Source organism: Syngnathus leptorhynchus, chromosome 21 (assembly GCF_054491065.1).
Source record: "Syngnathus leptorhynchus isolate UIUO chromosome 21, UIUO_Slep, whole genome shotgun sequence".
NCBI classification, from domain to species: Eukaryota; Metazoa; Chordata; class Actinopteri; order Syngnathiformes; family Syngnathidae; genus Syngnathus; species Syngnathus leptorhynchus.
In genome coordinates, this window is record NC_141215.1 from 4,379,067 (window position 1) to 4,391,538 (window position 12,472).

Below are 12,472 nucleotides of genomic sequence, written 5' to 3' on the forward strand. Positions count from 1 at the left end.
TTTTAAGAGCTCTGCAGGGAGCACCGGTGCTGCATTCAGGGACGCATGAAAAAGTGGGTTTATGTGATTTTTTGTGAGCTGGTTGGTGCACATGGAATTCCTCTGTTGCATAACTCACTTTTCAATTCAGAGTTAAATATTGAGATTGCTACACAAACTGGGAATGCACTTACAAAAAATTGTTTCAAAATGACCCCCTTTTTCCTTCCTTCTCGTATACCTGTAATTCCTTTATTCTTTCCTTCCTTCCATCCATTATGTATTATGCAAAGTTGGAATAACAAAGGAACATTTAAACCTTGAACGTCGACTCATGTCATGACATCAGGTCATCAGTTCCTCTTTCATCCTTGACAAGATTAACGCCATTACCCGTTTGTGCGTGTGAAACACTGCCATCTAGTGGATTTTAAATAGAATATCAACATGCTTGAATAAAGGCTGTAATTTGAGAAACTTGAGAAAATATGCAGCGAATTCAACTAAAAATCCAAATGTTTGAGAACTTTAAAGGGGACCTGTTTGAATATTTTACCTTGCAGAAGATTAAAGATAAAATAATCGCTCGGTTTACGACAGTGTTTTGTTTCTACAGCAGCGACACCACCAGAATTTGTACAACGTCCATCACTGACCCGTGATAACGCTGTGATTAAGGCATAGTATTGGTAAATTTGGAAAATATGCTTAAAATTTGAGCGAAATGTTTCACTGCGCGACGTTAGTGATTGACGTAAACCGAGAACAGACGCCTCGGAGCTACGACTTTGTGACGTCACTCAAAGGAAACAGATTCCGTTAAGGGTGTTTCTCATGACAGGAAAACCAAACGAAGACGTCTTCAAAATAAAAGGTATCAGTATTCTCACTGCTCCAATGAAAGGGGTCGTTGAGTTTTGTATCTTATTTTGAAGTCAATAACTATATTGTCTTTGTTTTCAACGTTGGACTTGAATTTCACCCAAACCAGAAGCGGACATTGCAAGGTTCATCAACAATCTAACACTTATTTTAATCAGTGTTGCTATCTTGTTTTCAACACGAACATCTAAACTTGCGTTCCGGATTCCACTGAAGGTCAGTTTTAAGCTTCTTTACTTGTTTTGTTGTGACGCAGTTCGGAAATGTGTTGCCTTCACTGCTAAATACATTTCGATAGAAAACTTGGCTCGTCATTTAGTACGTATCGAAAGAGAAAGTCGATGGACTGTAATGCTTGGTTTGTCCAAAAGTGAAGTTTACTCTTCTGCTGGAATATCGTAGGGACTTGTCTCCACAACGAAAACAATACAGCACCCGTAAAAAACAAAATACTGAGGAAAGTAACGTAACTAAGCAACATTGAAAACATAAACGCATCAAGACAAATCAGAATATACACAAAATTGACTTAAAATTTAAAACTGCTATTGGAGTGTGTTTTCATGGAGAGGGCTTTCAACTTGACTGTATATTTGATGAATAGAAGACGAACCACCCTTGTCATCCTTTTTTTTTTTTATCTTGACCTTTCCAATTCCAACTGACCCGATGTGTTGCGTGGAGGTCCACGACATGATTAAGATGTCATGTGGCCTGCTGACAACATGACTTCACGTGAAAGTGCCTCGTTGTTTTTCTTGCTCGTGCAGCATGCTTAAGTCCTGAGTCACTCAAGGCTTTTGTCACTACACCGCAAAATATTAAGACTAAACAATGCCATGTCAAACCAGAATAATTATTTCATCTATGACAGTATCGCTTGAAACCAGGCTTGCAAAATGAGGGGAATTTTCTGTTAGCTACTTCATCCCGTAGTTTACCGACTTTCCTCCCTTTTTGCAACCCTTCAAAACAGTATTATCGCTGTAAAGAGAAACGTTTTGTTTTTTATTTCTCTCAGTATCATGGATTCCGTCGAGCCCATGCTGAATGGGGACACTGCTGGCTCCCCCAGCATGGTGGGAACGTCAGAGGAGGCCTTGGTCCAGATGAAAACTCTTATTCAGGAAAACCGCAACCTTAAAGGTGAGTGAAAGTAGTGGTCACGTTATCGAGCTTTGTTAAATGGTCCGCTTTATGTGCTTTTCCCCCTTCCCGCAGAGGCTTTGCGTCAGACCAACCTGTCGATGAAAGAGCGTTTTGAGGAGCTCTTCTTGTGGCGCGAGAAGCAGCGGCAGGAGCGGGTGTTCCTGGAGACGAGGCTCGGGGAGGCCCGGGTTCAGATGGAGGTCCTGGCTATGCAAAACCAGGAGCTCAGCAAGAAAGTGGTGCAGTCACCCAATGCTTTGGATGGCTCACAAGTGAGTGCGCTTGTTAGGCAGAACAAAAAATCAGCAATCCTAATTTTCACTCAACATGTCATTTCCAGGTAGCGCCTTCCAGTCACAGCGCCGAAACGGACGCCCTGCGCGCTCTGGTCAGCCGACTGCAGGCGGAGAAGAACGACCTGGTGGCTCTCAACTCCGAGTTGCAGCTGAAGTGGAAGCCAAACTTTTGTGAAGACTCTTTCATCGAGATAATAACTGTGTCGGTGAGGAAGAAAAAAAAATTTACCTTGACGCACGTTAGTGGTGGTTGATCAAAAGACAACCGTGTCTTTTCAGGACGAAGGTGGCGTCGGCATGAAAGACGTCAGTGAGAGCAACAAACATCTCGACGCGAGCATGACGGCGTCCCATCTGGACAGCGAGGAGATGACCGTCAGCCACCTGCTGCAGTCCCTCAGGAACGAGACCCAACGAGCCGAGCGGCTGCAGGCCGAACTGCAGGCAACCGTCGACATGTAAAATGTTTTTCTTATCATTCGTATATGCATTCCATCAATTCTTTCCCTCAACCTTGTTGCACTCTTAACAGAATAAAAACGATGGAGGAAAAGAGGAGTCAACATGCGACCATAACAACACAAACCAGCTTGACGGAAGAGACCAGAGACAATTCGGAGAAGGCCGAGGTATTTACGTTTTAATGTGTCTGTGTGAGTCACGTATTACCGAATTCTCACAAGGAAGCGGTTGGACATCACTTATCAAAAATGTCTGAAATATTTGTCTGCGTTCCAGGTGGCATCCGAGTTTATAAGATCGCAGATGATGTCATTGGTTCAAAAGTTGCAGCAGGCCCAGAGTAAGCAGGATGAAGCGGAAGGCATGAAGAAGAACCTGCAGGAGCGGTTTGTTAACAATTACTTTGAGGGAAAACAAGCATATAGGATGGCACTATCATGCCTCAACTTGTTTCTCCTCGCAGATGTCGCGAGATGGAGAACAACGTGGCCACTCTGAGGGCCCAACTGGTCAACATGCAGGCTGTTAAATTGCAGAACGAAAAGCTCAAGGTGCAACTCGACAGCATTCAGGCGCAGAACTTAATCGTGCAGAAGAAGACCATGGAGGAGAGGTCCGTGAACACTTGTACTCGCAGATGGGAAAATAAAGCTTCAAACACAGAGTGCCATCTAGAGGCATCAAAAAATACAGCAACCGCTTCACAAAGCAACTGTGAAGCTTCATTTTCCCATCACAAATTTGTCCCTTTGAATGACGTGTAATGGAATTAATTTTGGTCCAGGAGCAACCTGGCCCAGCTGAAGGACGCCTACGCTAAACTGTTCGAAGACTACAATGAGCTCCAGGAAGAGCAGAAGAAGAGAGAGGTAACGTGTGGAGCAGAAACATTTTTTGCCGGTTTGCTATTTGCTTTGAATCAATTAAGTCATTGGTGCCGCAGGCCGGGTTGGTGGGCAAGGAGGTGGTGGACGAGCTTAGAGGTCAGCTCAGCGCTGCTGAGAAGGCCCTGGCTACCAAGCAGGAGCACATCGACAGCTTGAAGCAGGAGGTCTTCAAGAAGGAGAAGGAGCTGGAGACTATCTCTGTCTTGGAAGCGCAGGTGGGCACACTTCAATTTTGTGGCTCTTGAAAGCCATATTTGTAGTCTTTTTTTTTTTTTTTTTTACATCTTAATTTTCCAATTTGACGTGGCGATTCCCTCTCTCCCCAGGCCGAGGTCTACTCCGCTGATTTTTACGCCGAGCGGGCGGCGAGGGAGAAACTGCACGAGGAGAGGGAGCGTCTGTCTGTTCAGCTGGAATATGTAAAGAAGCAGAACATCCATCTGCAGGAGGAGATGAGCCGGTATGGAGAAAGATTGACAAACAGCACCGCAACTGGTGGTAGCAGCCAATGCAAAGTGGCTACAGGCAGGCAATTAAAGCAGCAAACACATTTTTATTTTTTTATGACCACTACGCAAGAAGCAAAACTGTCCCATTTGCTGAAAACACATCTCAAATATGCTTCAGTTATTTTGTTACACCCTCATAGGAAGAAGAAAATCTATCACCTCTGCAGTTGTTAAATCATAATTAGTCCCCCTTCTCCATAACACGGTGTTGTTACTAATATAAACAAAAAAGTAAATAGATATACACATCGCTGCTGCCACCTTGTGTAGAAGATGCGCAAGTACACCTTATTCACACGCACTGCTCCGTTTGAGGAGGAATGCACTAAAGGTGTGACGTTCCGTTTCTTCACTCTTGCCGTATTGTGTGTGTGTGTGTCCACAGGCAAACATTAGGTGAAATGCGAAGCAGACATATGCCAAATCCAAGTCCACGAGGGCAAGCTTTAGTTTCAAGAGGTATGATTTTTGTTCATGTCTGCTCTTGATGCTTTCAAGCAACAGTCTGTGGTTGGGGGTGGAAGAAACTGTCCACTCAGCAGTTTTTGTTTTTTTTTGTCTTGCAGGTACCGACTGGCAGCAGCAGCGCGATATTCCCGCACACGTTTGTCCAAAGTGTGACGAACGACTGCCAGATTTGGACACTCTGCAGATCCACATCATGGACTGCATCAACTAGCCCCGTCTCGTTGGTTTATGATAGTGTTAGCCGTAATTGCACTTTAATCTTAGTCTTCCTCTGGACTTAAACTCTTTCCTGTGATGAGAGGAGAACGATTCGTCAGTGACTCCTTGCTTGTTCAAATGCAAGATTCGGAAGAGTTGATACCTTTTTCATGTTTGACGTCATCTCGCAGTTTTTGTTTGCGTGTGTCAGATCAATATGCAAGGAATGTCCAAGTATCGAGACTTTAATAAATATGTTACTCGGGGGCTTTTGTACGATCGGGTAATATTTTTCTTTGAAACTTTATCATCGGGCACATATACTTTATATAAGCAGGTATATTTAATTTTAGGAGGCTCACAACCTTTTGAACCTGTACACTGCTCTTTCAAAATGTTCTGTTGAATAAATTGATGTCATTGGGTCAGAGGATTGGTTTCTCTGTGATAAATGAGCACATGTCCATGCATTTCAAAATGATTTCATCTTAGCTGGTGTGAATGTAGTCCCCATCTTTGCTGTAGTCCTCAAGGTCCGGTCATCATCGCCTTCCTCCATCCTGTGAAGACAAATACAGTATTGCTCTTTGATGGTAATTCTATTTTTATTCATATCATATAATGACTTTATGTCCCTCAAACACATTTAGGTGAAATGAATATGCAGATATCTCCATTGACAATTGCATGTTCAGCATATATTTACAATTATGCTTTTTGCTATTTAATTGCTATTTAATTATGCTATTTATAAACGCTTGTTCTTCTCTTTATGACGTCGACAATAGAGCACGCCTACTTTGCTGCCCGAACATTTGCCCTTCTGCTGCTGTAAAATAAAAAACATTGTAAACTATGCTCCTTCTGCATTCAGCTATCCATTCACTTATCCGTTTTAATTTTGTACATCTTTGAAAATTTTCGTCTTGACTAAGAAGTAAATCCAATGTCGAGAGAGCTTTCACAGTCAGGCACATTTGAGCCACCTAAAAATGATTTGACACTGCGGGGTCCTCAGTTTAGCGCCAGTTTAGAGTTTCTCCCTCGCTTTGGGAAGAAGAACAGCCAAAATATGGTTTGTTAAACGATAAAACACGGATATATTTACGTGTTATAAAAATAATAGTCATATACTAAAACAACTTTTTCAATCCGTTGAATAGTATAGAAGACACAAGGTGAAAATTTGGCACCTAAGCGGTAAGTTGATTGTCTTAGTATGTTGAATTTCATGGACCGACGATATTGTAACTAATCATATTATATTCACGTCCCTGTCGTAATGGTGGTTTGTTAATGTGTAAAATGTCCCCATGTAAAATGTCTACTGTGCTTGTAATGATACTGCCACTTAAACCGCCTTTGTTCTGTAGCTTGGCAGGTGTAATCAGGTTGACTCTACTTGATCATGGATTGTAAGTACTTTTTATTTTATTTGACATTTTTCCTCTCAGTTCCCTCCACATTCTAGAAGAAATCCAAGTCAGGCTCATTGAAGACTATATTGTCTATTGGTGTGAATAAGAATGATTTGTGTGTCTATTTCTTAGCAGTGTGTTGAACGGTACATTTTTTACTCTTCATCCAGGTGAAGACGATTTGGACATTTTGACAGCGCTGATGGCTGAAAATGATGGCTGTGAAGAAGACCAGCAGCAAGCAGATGACTTGGATGACCTGTTTGACAATGACGATGGGGAAGAGTATGTGGAAGGACAAGATGTGGAGCCGAAGGATGAATTGACTGAGCTATTTGGAGATGTGGATGATATTAAAAAAGAAGAGCAGGTGGTGAAAGAAAATAATAGCAAAGCCAACGAGAGTCTTAACAGGTCCCAAGAGGAGCTACAAGGTTTGTATCTGCGTCATTTCTTGCAGAACACACCACAAGTTTATTTTTTTTTTTCATGGATTTTTTTTTCCACCTTCCATCATGTTCAGAGGAGTTGAGGCAGATGCAAGAGAAAATGCAGGCATTGCAGAAGCAGCTGGAAGCGAGCCAGAGTGCTTCCTGCTCCTCTTCCTCGGTGAAACCATCAGGGAGCTCACCCACTCTGAAACCTTTGCGTCCCAGCCAGGCCCCCAAAAAGCGGATCCCAGCAAAGCCAGCGGCTGTGACACAGAAGCTAAAAAATAAATCAGGTACAAGTGAAATGCGCAAATACAATTCATCGTCACGCTTGCTTATAATTATGTTCACGTTCCACTGAAATATCAGTGACATCGTCGCCCGATCCAGTAAAAACAGGAGACCAGGAGTCCTCTGACTTTATCGCCGAGCTGAGCAACGCCGACTCAGTCAAACGCAAACCCAGAGTGACCCACCAAAGCACTTCACCAGGTAAACTCATCACCCGAGTTATTTGCGCCGCTCATTTCTCAGTGTATTATATTTGTTCATACCAGAAGCCAGAGCACCATTGGTGGAGATTAAGATGGGAAGCTCCTTCCTGCCTGTGGAAAGCACAAGCAAGGCGGCCACTCCTCATCGTCCGTCGACAACCTTCCAGAGCAGACCCTGCCCGACTTCTTCTTCAGCGGGACCGCCTAAGCTGGATTCTCTTCCTAAAGATGTGGCGATGGAAAAATACTCCGGATTGCGACTGAGGTCTTTTTTGAGAAAGCTCGAATTGTACATTCAATTCTCTGCATGGTTTTTAATCAGCCTTTTTGTCTACTTTTCAGAAAGCCACGCGTTTCATCCAGCGATATGGATCGTAAAATGGCCGACCGCCGCCTCATCCGCCTGTCACAGGTGCCGGAGCGCCTGCAACGCGAGAAGCTGGAGGACAGCGACTGGGTGACGTTTGGCGTGCTGGTCAGCAAAGCAACACCGCAAAGCAGCAGCAGCGTAAGAATCCCGTATTCGATCCAACAACTCTTGTGAGATTTTTAAGGTTTTTTTTTTTTTTTTTTTTTTTTTACGCCACAACATCTCTGCCAATAAAGGGTAAAACATTTAGCATCTGGAAGTTGAACGACCTCCACAACCTGGATGTGTTCGTGTCGCTTTTGCTGTTTGGAAACGTCCATAAGGAACACTGGAAGACCGAAACGGGCAGCGTCATCGGAATCCTCAACCCCAACTCCATGAAACAAAAAGACGGATATGATGGGGTGAGCGCAAACATCTCACATTAAAATGCCAATATTATTTTTATTAACTTTGGCTTTGTTTACTGCCATGGAGTGATTTAAGCAGTTCATTGACATTCTAAAAAAAAAAGTTTCCATCTTATAACATGCAGGTCAGCTTGACAGTGGATCACCCGCAGAAGGTGTTGCTGATGGGCGAAGCTCAAGATTACGGCACGTGCAAAGCCATGAAGAAAAATGGAGACCCCTGCTCTCAACTTGTTAACTTGGTAATACTGTCAATATAATATAGGAATATTTAAAACACTTTTGACTTCGATGAGTCATTTATAATTCCAAATATTGAAATATGAGTCAATTCTTGTATTCTTCAAATAAGCTTTGACATCCATCCTTCTTTCTGCCTTCAGTACGAGTGCCAGTACTGCCAATATCACGTCCAGGCCCAGTACAAGAAGATGAGCTCCAAGCGCTCCGAGCTGCAGTCGTCGTTCTCCGGAAAGGCGCCGAGCAAGGTGAAGGGCGTCAGCCTCAGGGAGCGCCTCTGTCAGAACGGCTTTCACTACGGCGGCGTCTCGTCGGCATCACTGTGAGTCCAACGATGGCGTCTGCTCTCAAGTAACATTTTCCTAATCGCATCCATATGCGGCGCAGATCTGCGTCCAAACCCCAAAAATCAGGACAGACAACTTTGGACAAGCTCTTTGTGAAAGGTTCCGCTCGTCACATCCTTCATGCGAAAACGCTCGGTAACGCGACTCCAGCCATTTCATTGGATCCTTTCGACACGGACGGAGTGAAGTGTCACGCTGACAATCTGTTTCCATCTTGTTAGCCCTGAAGTTGTCTGGTGAGGTGTCAAACTGTTCCAACGAATTCAAGAGCTTGATGTCGGTGCCGTCGCCGGGAGCTCTGCAGCTCAAGAAGCATTTGATACAAGGACACGGTATGCGACTCGGATAAATGTCGACCCAATGTCACCACGGGCTCAGAGTTTGTGTCTTGTCTATCAGTCCCTAAAGACGCACAAGGAGCTCCTCTTCAGTCCATCACGGCTTCAGACCTTCTCAAGCAGCAGAAACAGAAGCAAAGGGAGTTCCTGTTGAATCGTCAACGTCGAGCGGTCGTGGTGCCCAAGTCGGCCGCGTCGTCTTTACTGGCATCCCCCAAAGCAGGCGTCCCCGCGACCGCCCAAAGCCCCGCCACGCCGCAAACCCCCACGCTGGGTCGAGGCTTCGCAAAGGGCGAGGACGTCCTCTTCTTCGACGTAAGCCTGCGTCCCACCCCGCCCGCCACCACCCTGAGCCTCTCCACCACCAAGCTGGCGGCTCTGAAGAAGCTGAGAGCCAAGGGGATGGCGCTGGAGAAGGAAGACCCCAACGCTGTCAAGAGGAAGAGGACGAGCAGCGGCGAGATCAGCGCCCGGGTGGAGAAAAATCTCACCTCGCCCGACGGTAACTACACGTAACCCGTTTTTTATGGAATGAATAAGCAGTAACCACTTTGCGTTCAATATCATCCACGCAGTCGAGCGCGACGATTCTGACTTGGAGCCGGCTGAGAAGAAACAGCGAGGTGAACGCGACTACATTCAGTCGGAGGAGTTTCAAAAAATCCTCAACGCCAAATCTCTCCACGGCGCGGCACTACAGGCGGTACGAATCACCTTCCCCAATTTTTTATTTTTTTTTGGTCTCGTTTCAATTTGGTCATTTTTGCCGCCCCTCGCAGGCTGAGTATCAACTCCAGGAGCGATATTTTGACGTGCTGGTGAAGAAGGAACAGATGGAGGAGAAAATGAAGGGCATCCGGGAGATGAAATGTCGGGCTGTTTCTTGTCAAAAGGTCACTTCCTGTCCGCCGACAAATAGAACGACGCCGCTTACGCTTTACGAGTTCTCCTTTGCTCACCTCGCAGTGCGGCTACACATATTTCAAACCGGCCGATCGCTGCGTGGCCGAGAGTCACCCGCTGCGCTGGCACGACGCCATCAAACGTTTCTTCAAGTGCCCGTGCGGCCAGAGAGCCATCGCCCTTGACAGACTGCCGCACAAACACTGCAGGTAGCAAGCGACCTTGCATCCCTTGAATCTTTTCTGCATCGGAACGACAACACTTGTCTCGCATTTTTCCAGCAATTGCGGCCTCTTCAAATGGCAACGTGACGGAATGCTGAAGGTAAACGCGTCATGATGTAAAAAAGCATCCAAGACATTCCTTCCGTCTGCACGGGATGAAATCGCTGCTTCTTCTTCTTTTTCTCCCACAGGAGAAAACGGGCCCAAAGATCGGCGGAGAGCTTCTCAAGCCGCGAGGGGAAGAACACGGAAGGTTCCTCAACAGTTAAAAGTAGAACTCATTTTAATTTTGATCATGAGGACAAATGTGACATTTGGGAAGAAGTTAAACCACTGATTTTCGCATTTGCCGGAGGAAAAAGTTCTAAATATGCAAAGAATTTGGTTGATTGTTTCCGTTTTTGGGTGTTTCCTCTAAATATTGCTCCACCACAAGGAAATACTTGACTATGATTTTGTGATAATAGAGAGCGAGAATTTTGCAGCGGGCCCGAGAGGATCCCTTCATGCAAAAACTCGGCATGTTTCTGTACTTTAAAAGATCTTGGAAGAACATCTAAGGTTGGTCATTTATGAGAAATGTATTCATCTTTCATTTTTGGTCATTTGAGAGCCGCTCAGTGAATCACGTCTCCCTCGCCACACAATATGAAATGTGATTCTCGTCTTCTGCGTGAAGGCAAAACAAATTTTTGTAATCTTCTCCAGGTGTCGGGGCTCACGCCAGCCCGGAAATCTCAGGTGGTATTTTAAACAGGACAACATCAGCTTTTAGCAATTACAGAGTGCATTTTTTGCTTTTACTTCTTCTGTTTTTCCGATCCGGAAAATAATTTCACCCTGATGACTTGCGCAGCTCGTCTCTTCTTCCATTTGAATACTCTGAATTCCTGACCGCTCTGTGGTAAATGCATCAAAAATGTGTCTTTGTCGGGCTCCAATTCTTTCCCCGCTCAGGAAATCAAATGCGTTGGGAGTCTAAAATGTCGTTTTCAAACGCCTCAGGCTCACAATCACGGTAACTTTTTATAAATCCTTGTATGTGCGTGGAAAAAGCAGTTCAAACAAACATGCCTTACGTAATGTTGACTTTATTTGTCGAGCATGTACAATAAAAAAAAAAATTATACACAAAAGCAGAAAACTGCTTTTTTAAAGACATTTTAAGCTTTATTAGAATATATGGATCACTTGATTTTAGTGAAACCAGTGATAGCGAGGGTAACGTCCGTCATAGTTGTACTCGCGATATTGCTCTTGCTTCTCTCTGCTTCGTTCGCCTTGTTCTGTGCGTTTAAAGGAGACAACAACATAACATGACCTCATTTTGTATTTACCATTTTATAAACCTGTACATTTTTAAACAATATTTCGCTCTTATTGTGAAGTAGCGCCAAATGATTTAGAAAAATAATTGCCATTGTTCTTTTTTTTCCTTCCCCATCAATATTGTGATTGCGATTTAATATTTCTTTTTTCAATGTATTTTTTCTAACAAAATTTATTACATAACACAACATTAGGTTAATTATACATTTATATTTTTCTCTTGTAAAATAAAAGATTTTACCAGTACGATCTTCTTCGGCGTAGTTCTCGTATTCGTTGCGTTTCTCTTCGTTGTGCTCCCTCCGGCGCTCCGCGTTTATCCGAAACACCTTCTGTTCAGCTGGAAACACACGGTGACCGAGCGTTTCGCGTGAGAAAGGACACTGCGCCACGATATCCCGTGACACCTTCTGCAGGCCTGTGATGATTGACTAAGCAGCCGTTTTTGCCCTTATGGCGCACATGACTCAAATTTAGCTTTTTTTCTATCTGTAGTCGGTGTACGACTCACCGAGACGCTCGTAATATCTCACTGAGCGGCGACTGCGGCGTTTGAAAAAGGTGGCAGCGTCCGCCTCGGGCATGAACACGCGTCCCGCCGTCTCTGGTGGTGGTGGCGGGGTCAGAGTTCAACGCTTGAAGGTTAGCCACAGTGGTGAATATTTATGTGATGTATTTAGAGAGTATCACCTTTGACATCAGCTGCTTTTGGGTCGTCCGCACTTTCACAGAAACTGGAAACTAAGAAGACAGATATTCACTTGGAATGTATTTTTATCGATGCCAGGCAGAACAATTAAAATATTTTCAAATGTAAAATATGTGCTTGGGCTGAGTTAATATTGGTAAACACATGCAAAAGACATCTTAGAAGGTAAGAATTTTTTTTTTCCCTTAAATATTTTGCAAGCTACTCCAAATACTTGACTGATTTTTTGCCCCCCCACCCCAAACAGAATTACAGGATGAACTCACAAGTGAGGATGAGGAGGGTGATGAGGCAAGACAGAGCGAAGAGCGGACTTCGAGACATCTTGGAGAGCGGGAACAGACTGCCGACGAAACTTGTGTGGAGAAAAGTAAGAAGGGCGGATGAGAGGCGGGAGGAAGAGTGGGAGGAGAGAAAGTGAGGAGGGAC

The 12,472-nt window shown here is 44.4% G+C and overlaps 3 protein-coding genes across 5 annotated transcripts; 2 read left to right on the forward strand and 1 right to left on the reverse strand.

Annotated features, from left to right (window-relative positions):
- The first annotated feature begins 943 nt into the window (after positions 1 to 943).
- optn (optineurin) lies at positions 944 to 5,258 on the forward strand. Its single transcript, XM_085902840.1, has 13 exons — positions 944 to 1,077; positions 1,883 to 2,007; positions 2,083 to 2,282; positions 2,351 to 2,512; positions 2,586 to 2,764; positions 2,839 to 2,935; positions 3,045 to 3,154; positions 3,232 to 3,381; positions 3,553 to 3,637; positions 3,712 to 3,870; positions 3,982 to 4,115; positions 4,550 to 4,623; positions 4,731 to 5,258. The coding sequence occupies exons 2-13, from the start codon at positions 1,887 to 1,889 to the stop codon at positions 4,841 to 4,843; spliced, it is 1,584 nt and encodes a 527-aa protein (XP_085758966.1). The 5' UTR covers positions 944 to 1,077; positions 1,883 to 1,886; the 3' UTR covers positions 4,844 to 5,258.
- A 432-nt stretch (positions 5,259 to 5,690) lies between these two features.
- mcm10 (minichromosome maintenance 10 replication initiation factor) lies at positions 5,691 to 12,153 on the forward strand. Of its 3 annotated transcripts, none has more exons than XR_015063232.1 (19): positions 5,691 to 6,030; positions 6,204 to 6,245; positions 6,419 to 6,682; positions 6,772 to 6,972; positions 7,049 to 7,171; positions 7,237 to 7,438; positions 7,516 to 7,681; positions 7,780 to 7,947; positions 8,079 to 8,195; positions 8,337 to 8,515; positions 8,581 to 8,675; positions 8,762 to 8,872; positions 8,940 to 9,380; positions 9,454 to 9,581; positions 9,658 to 9,771; positions 9,845 to 9,990; positions 10,063 to 10,105; positions 10,197 to 11,976; positions 12,066 to 12,153. XR_015063232.1 is itself a non-coding variant. In XM_085902938.1 (19 exons), the coding sequence occupies exons 3-19, from the start codon at positions 6,239 to 6,241 to the stop codon at positions 10,272 to 10,274; spliced, it is 2,583 nt and encodes an 860-aa protein (XP_085759064.1). In that variant the 5' UTR covers positions 5,691 to 5,905; positions 5,994 to 6,030; positions 6,204 to 6,238; the 3' UTR covers positions 10,275 to 12,153. The 3 variants fall into 3 exon arrangements, 1 of the variants encoding a protein (XP_085759064.1); XR_015063233.1 differs by having other exon boundaries at positions 10,197 to 10,566; positions 11,830 to 12,153; XM_085902938.1 differs by having other exon boundaries at positions 5,691 to 5,905; positions 5,994 to 6,030; positions 10,197 to 12,153.
- On the reverse strand, positions 11,084 to 12,439 carry ucmaa (upper zone of growth plate and cartilage matrix associated a). The gene is made up of 5 exons (XM_085902945.1): positions 12,310 to 12,439; positions 12,025 to 12,075; positions 11,846 to 11,938; positions 11,576 to 11,674; positions 11,084 to 11,291 (listed from the first exon to the last, which is right to left on the reverse strand). Exons 1-5 carry the CDS (start codon positions 12,365 to 12,367, stop codon positions 11,203 to 11,205), a joined length of 390 nt encoding a protein of 129 aa, XP_085759071.1. The 5' UTR covers positions 12,368 to 12,439; the 3' UTR covers positions 11,084 to 11,202.
- Positions 12,440 to 12,472: the final 33 nt, after the last annotated feature.

What these genes read in the sequence shown, in the direction of transcription:
- ucmaa (XM_085902945.1), bottom strand. Translation starts at nt 12,367, where the DNA reads ATGTCTCGAAGTCCGCTCTTCGCTCTGTCTTGCCTCATCACCCTCCTC. An exon ending in GAGATATTACGAGCGTCTCG is followed by an intron (nt 11,675 to 11,845) that starts GTGAGTCGTACA and finishes GTGTGTTTCCAG; the next exon opens with CTGAACAGAAGGTGTTTCGG. An exon ending in CGCCGAAGAAGATCGTACTG is followed by an intron (nt 11,292 to 11,575) that starts GTAAAATCTTTT and finishes TTAAACGCACAG; the next exon opens with AACAAGGCGAACGAAGCAGA.
- mcm10 (XM_085902938.1), top strand. An exon ending in GCATTTGATACAAGGACACG is followed by an intron (nt 8,873 to 8,939) that starts GTATGCGACTCG and finishes CTTGTCTATCAG; the next exon opens with TCCCTAAAGACGCACAAGGA. An exon ending in GGGCTGTTTCTTGTCAAAAG is followed by an intron (nt 9,772 to 9,844) that starts GTCACTTCCTGT and finishes CTCACCTCGCAG; the next exon opens with TGCGGCTACACATATTTCAA.
- optn (XM_085902840.1), top strand. Translation starts at nt 1,887, where the DNA reads ATGGATTCCGTCGAGCCCATGCTGAATGGGGACACTGCTGGCTCCCCC. An exon ending in AAGAGCAGAAGAAGAGAGAG is followed by an intron (nt 3,638 to 3,711) that starts GTAACGTGTGGA and finishes TTGGTGCCGCAG; the next exon opens with GCCGGGTTGGTGGGCAAGGA. An exon ending in GCAAGCTTTAGTTTCAAGAG is followed by an intron (nt 4,624 to 4,730) that starts GTATGATTTTTG and finishes TTTGTCTTGCAG; the next exon opens with GTACCGACTGGCAGCAGCAG.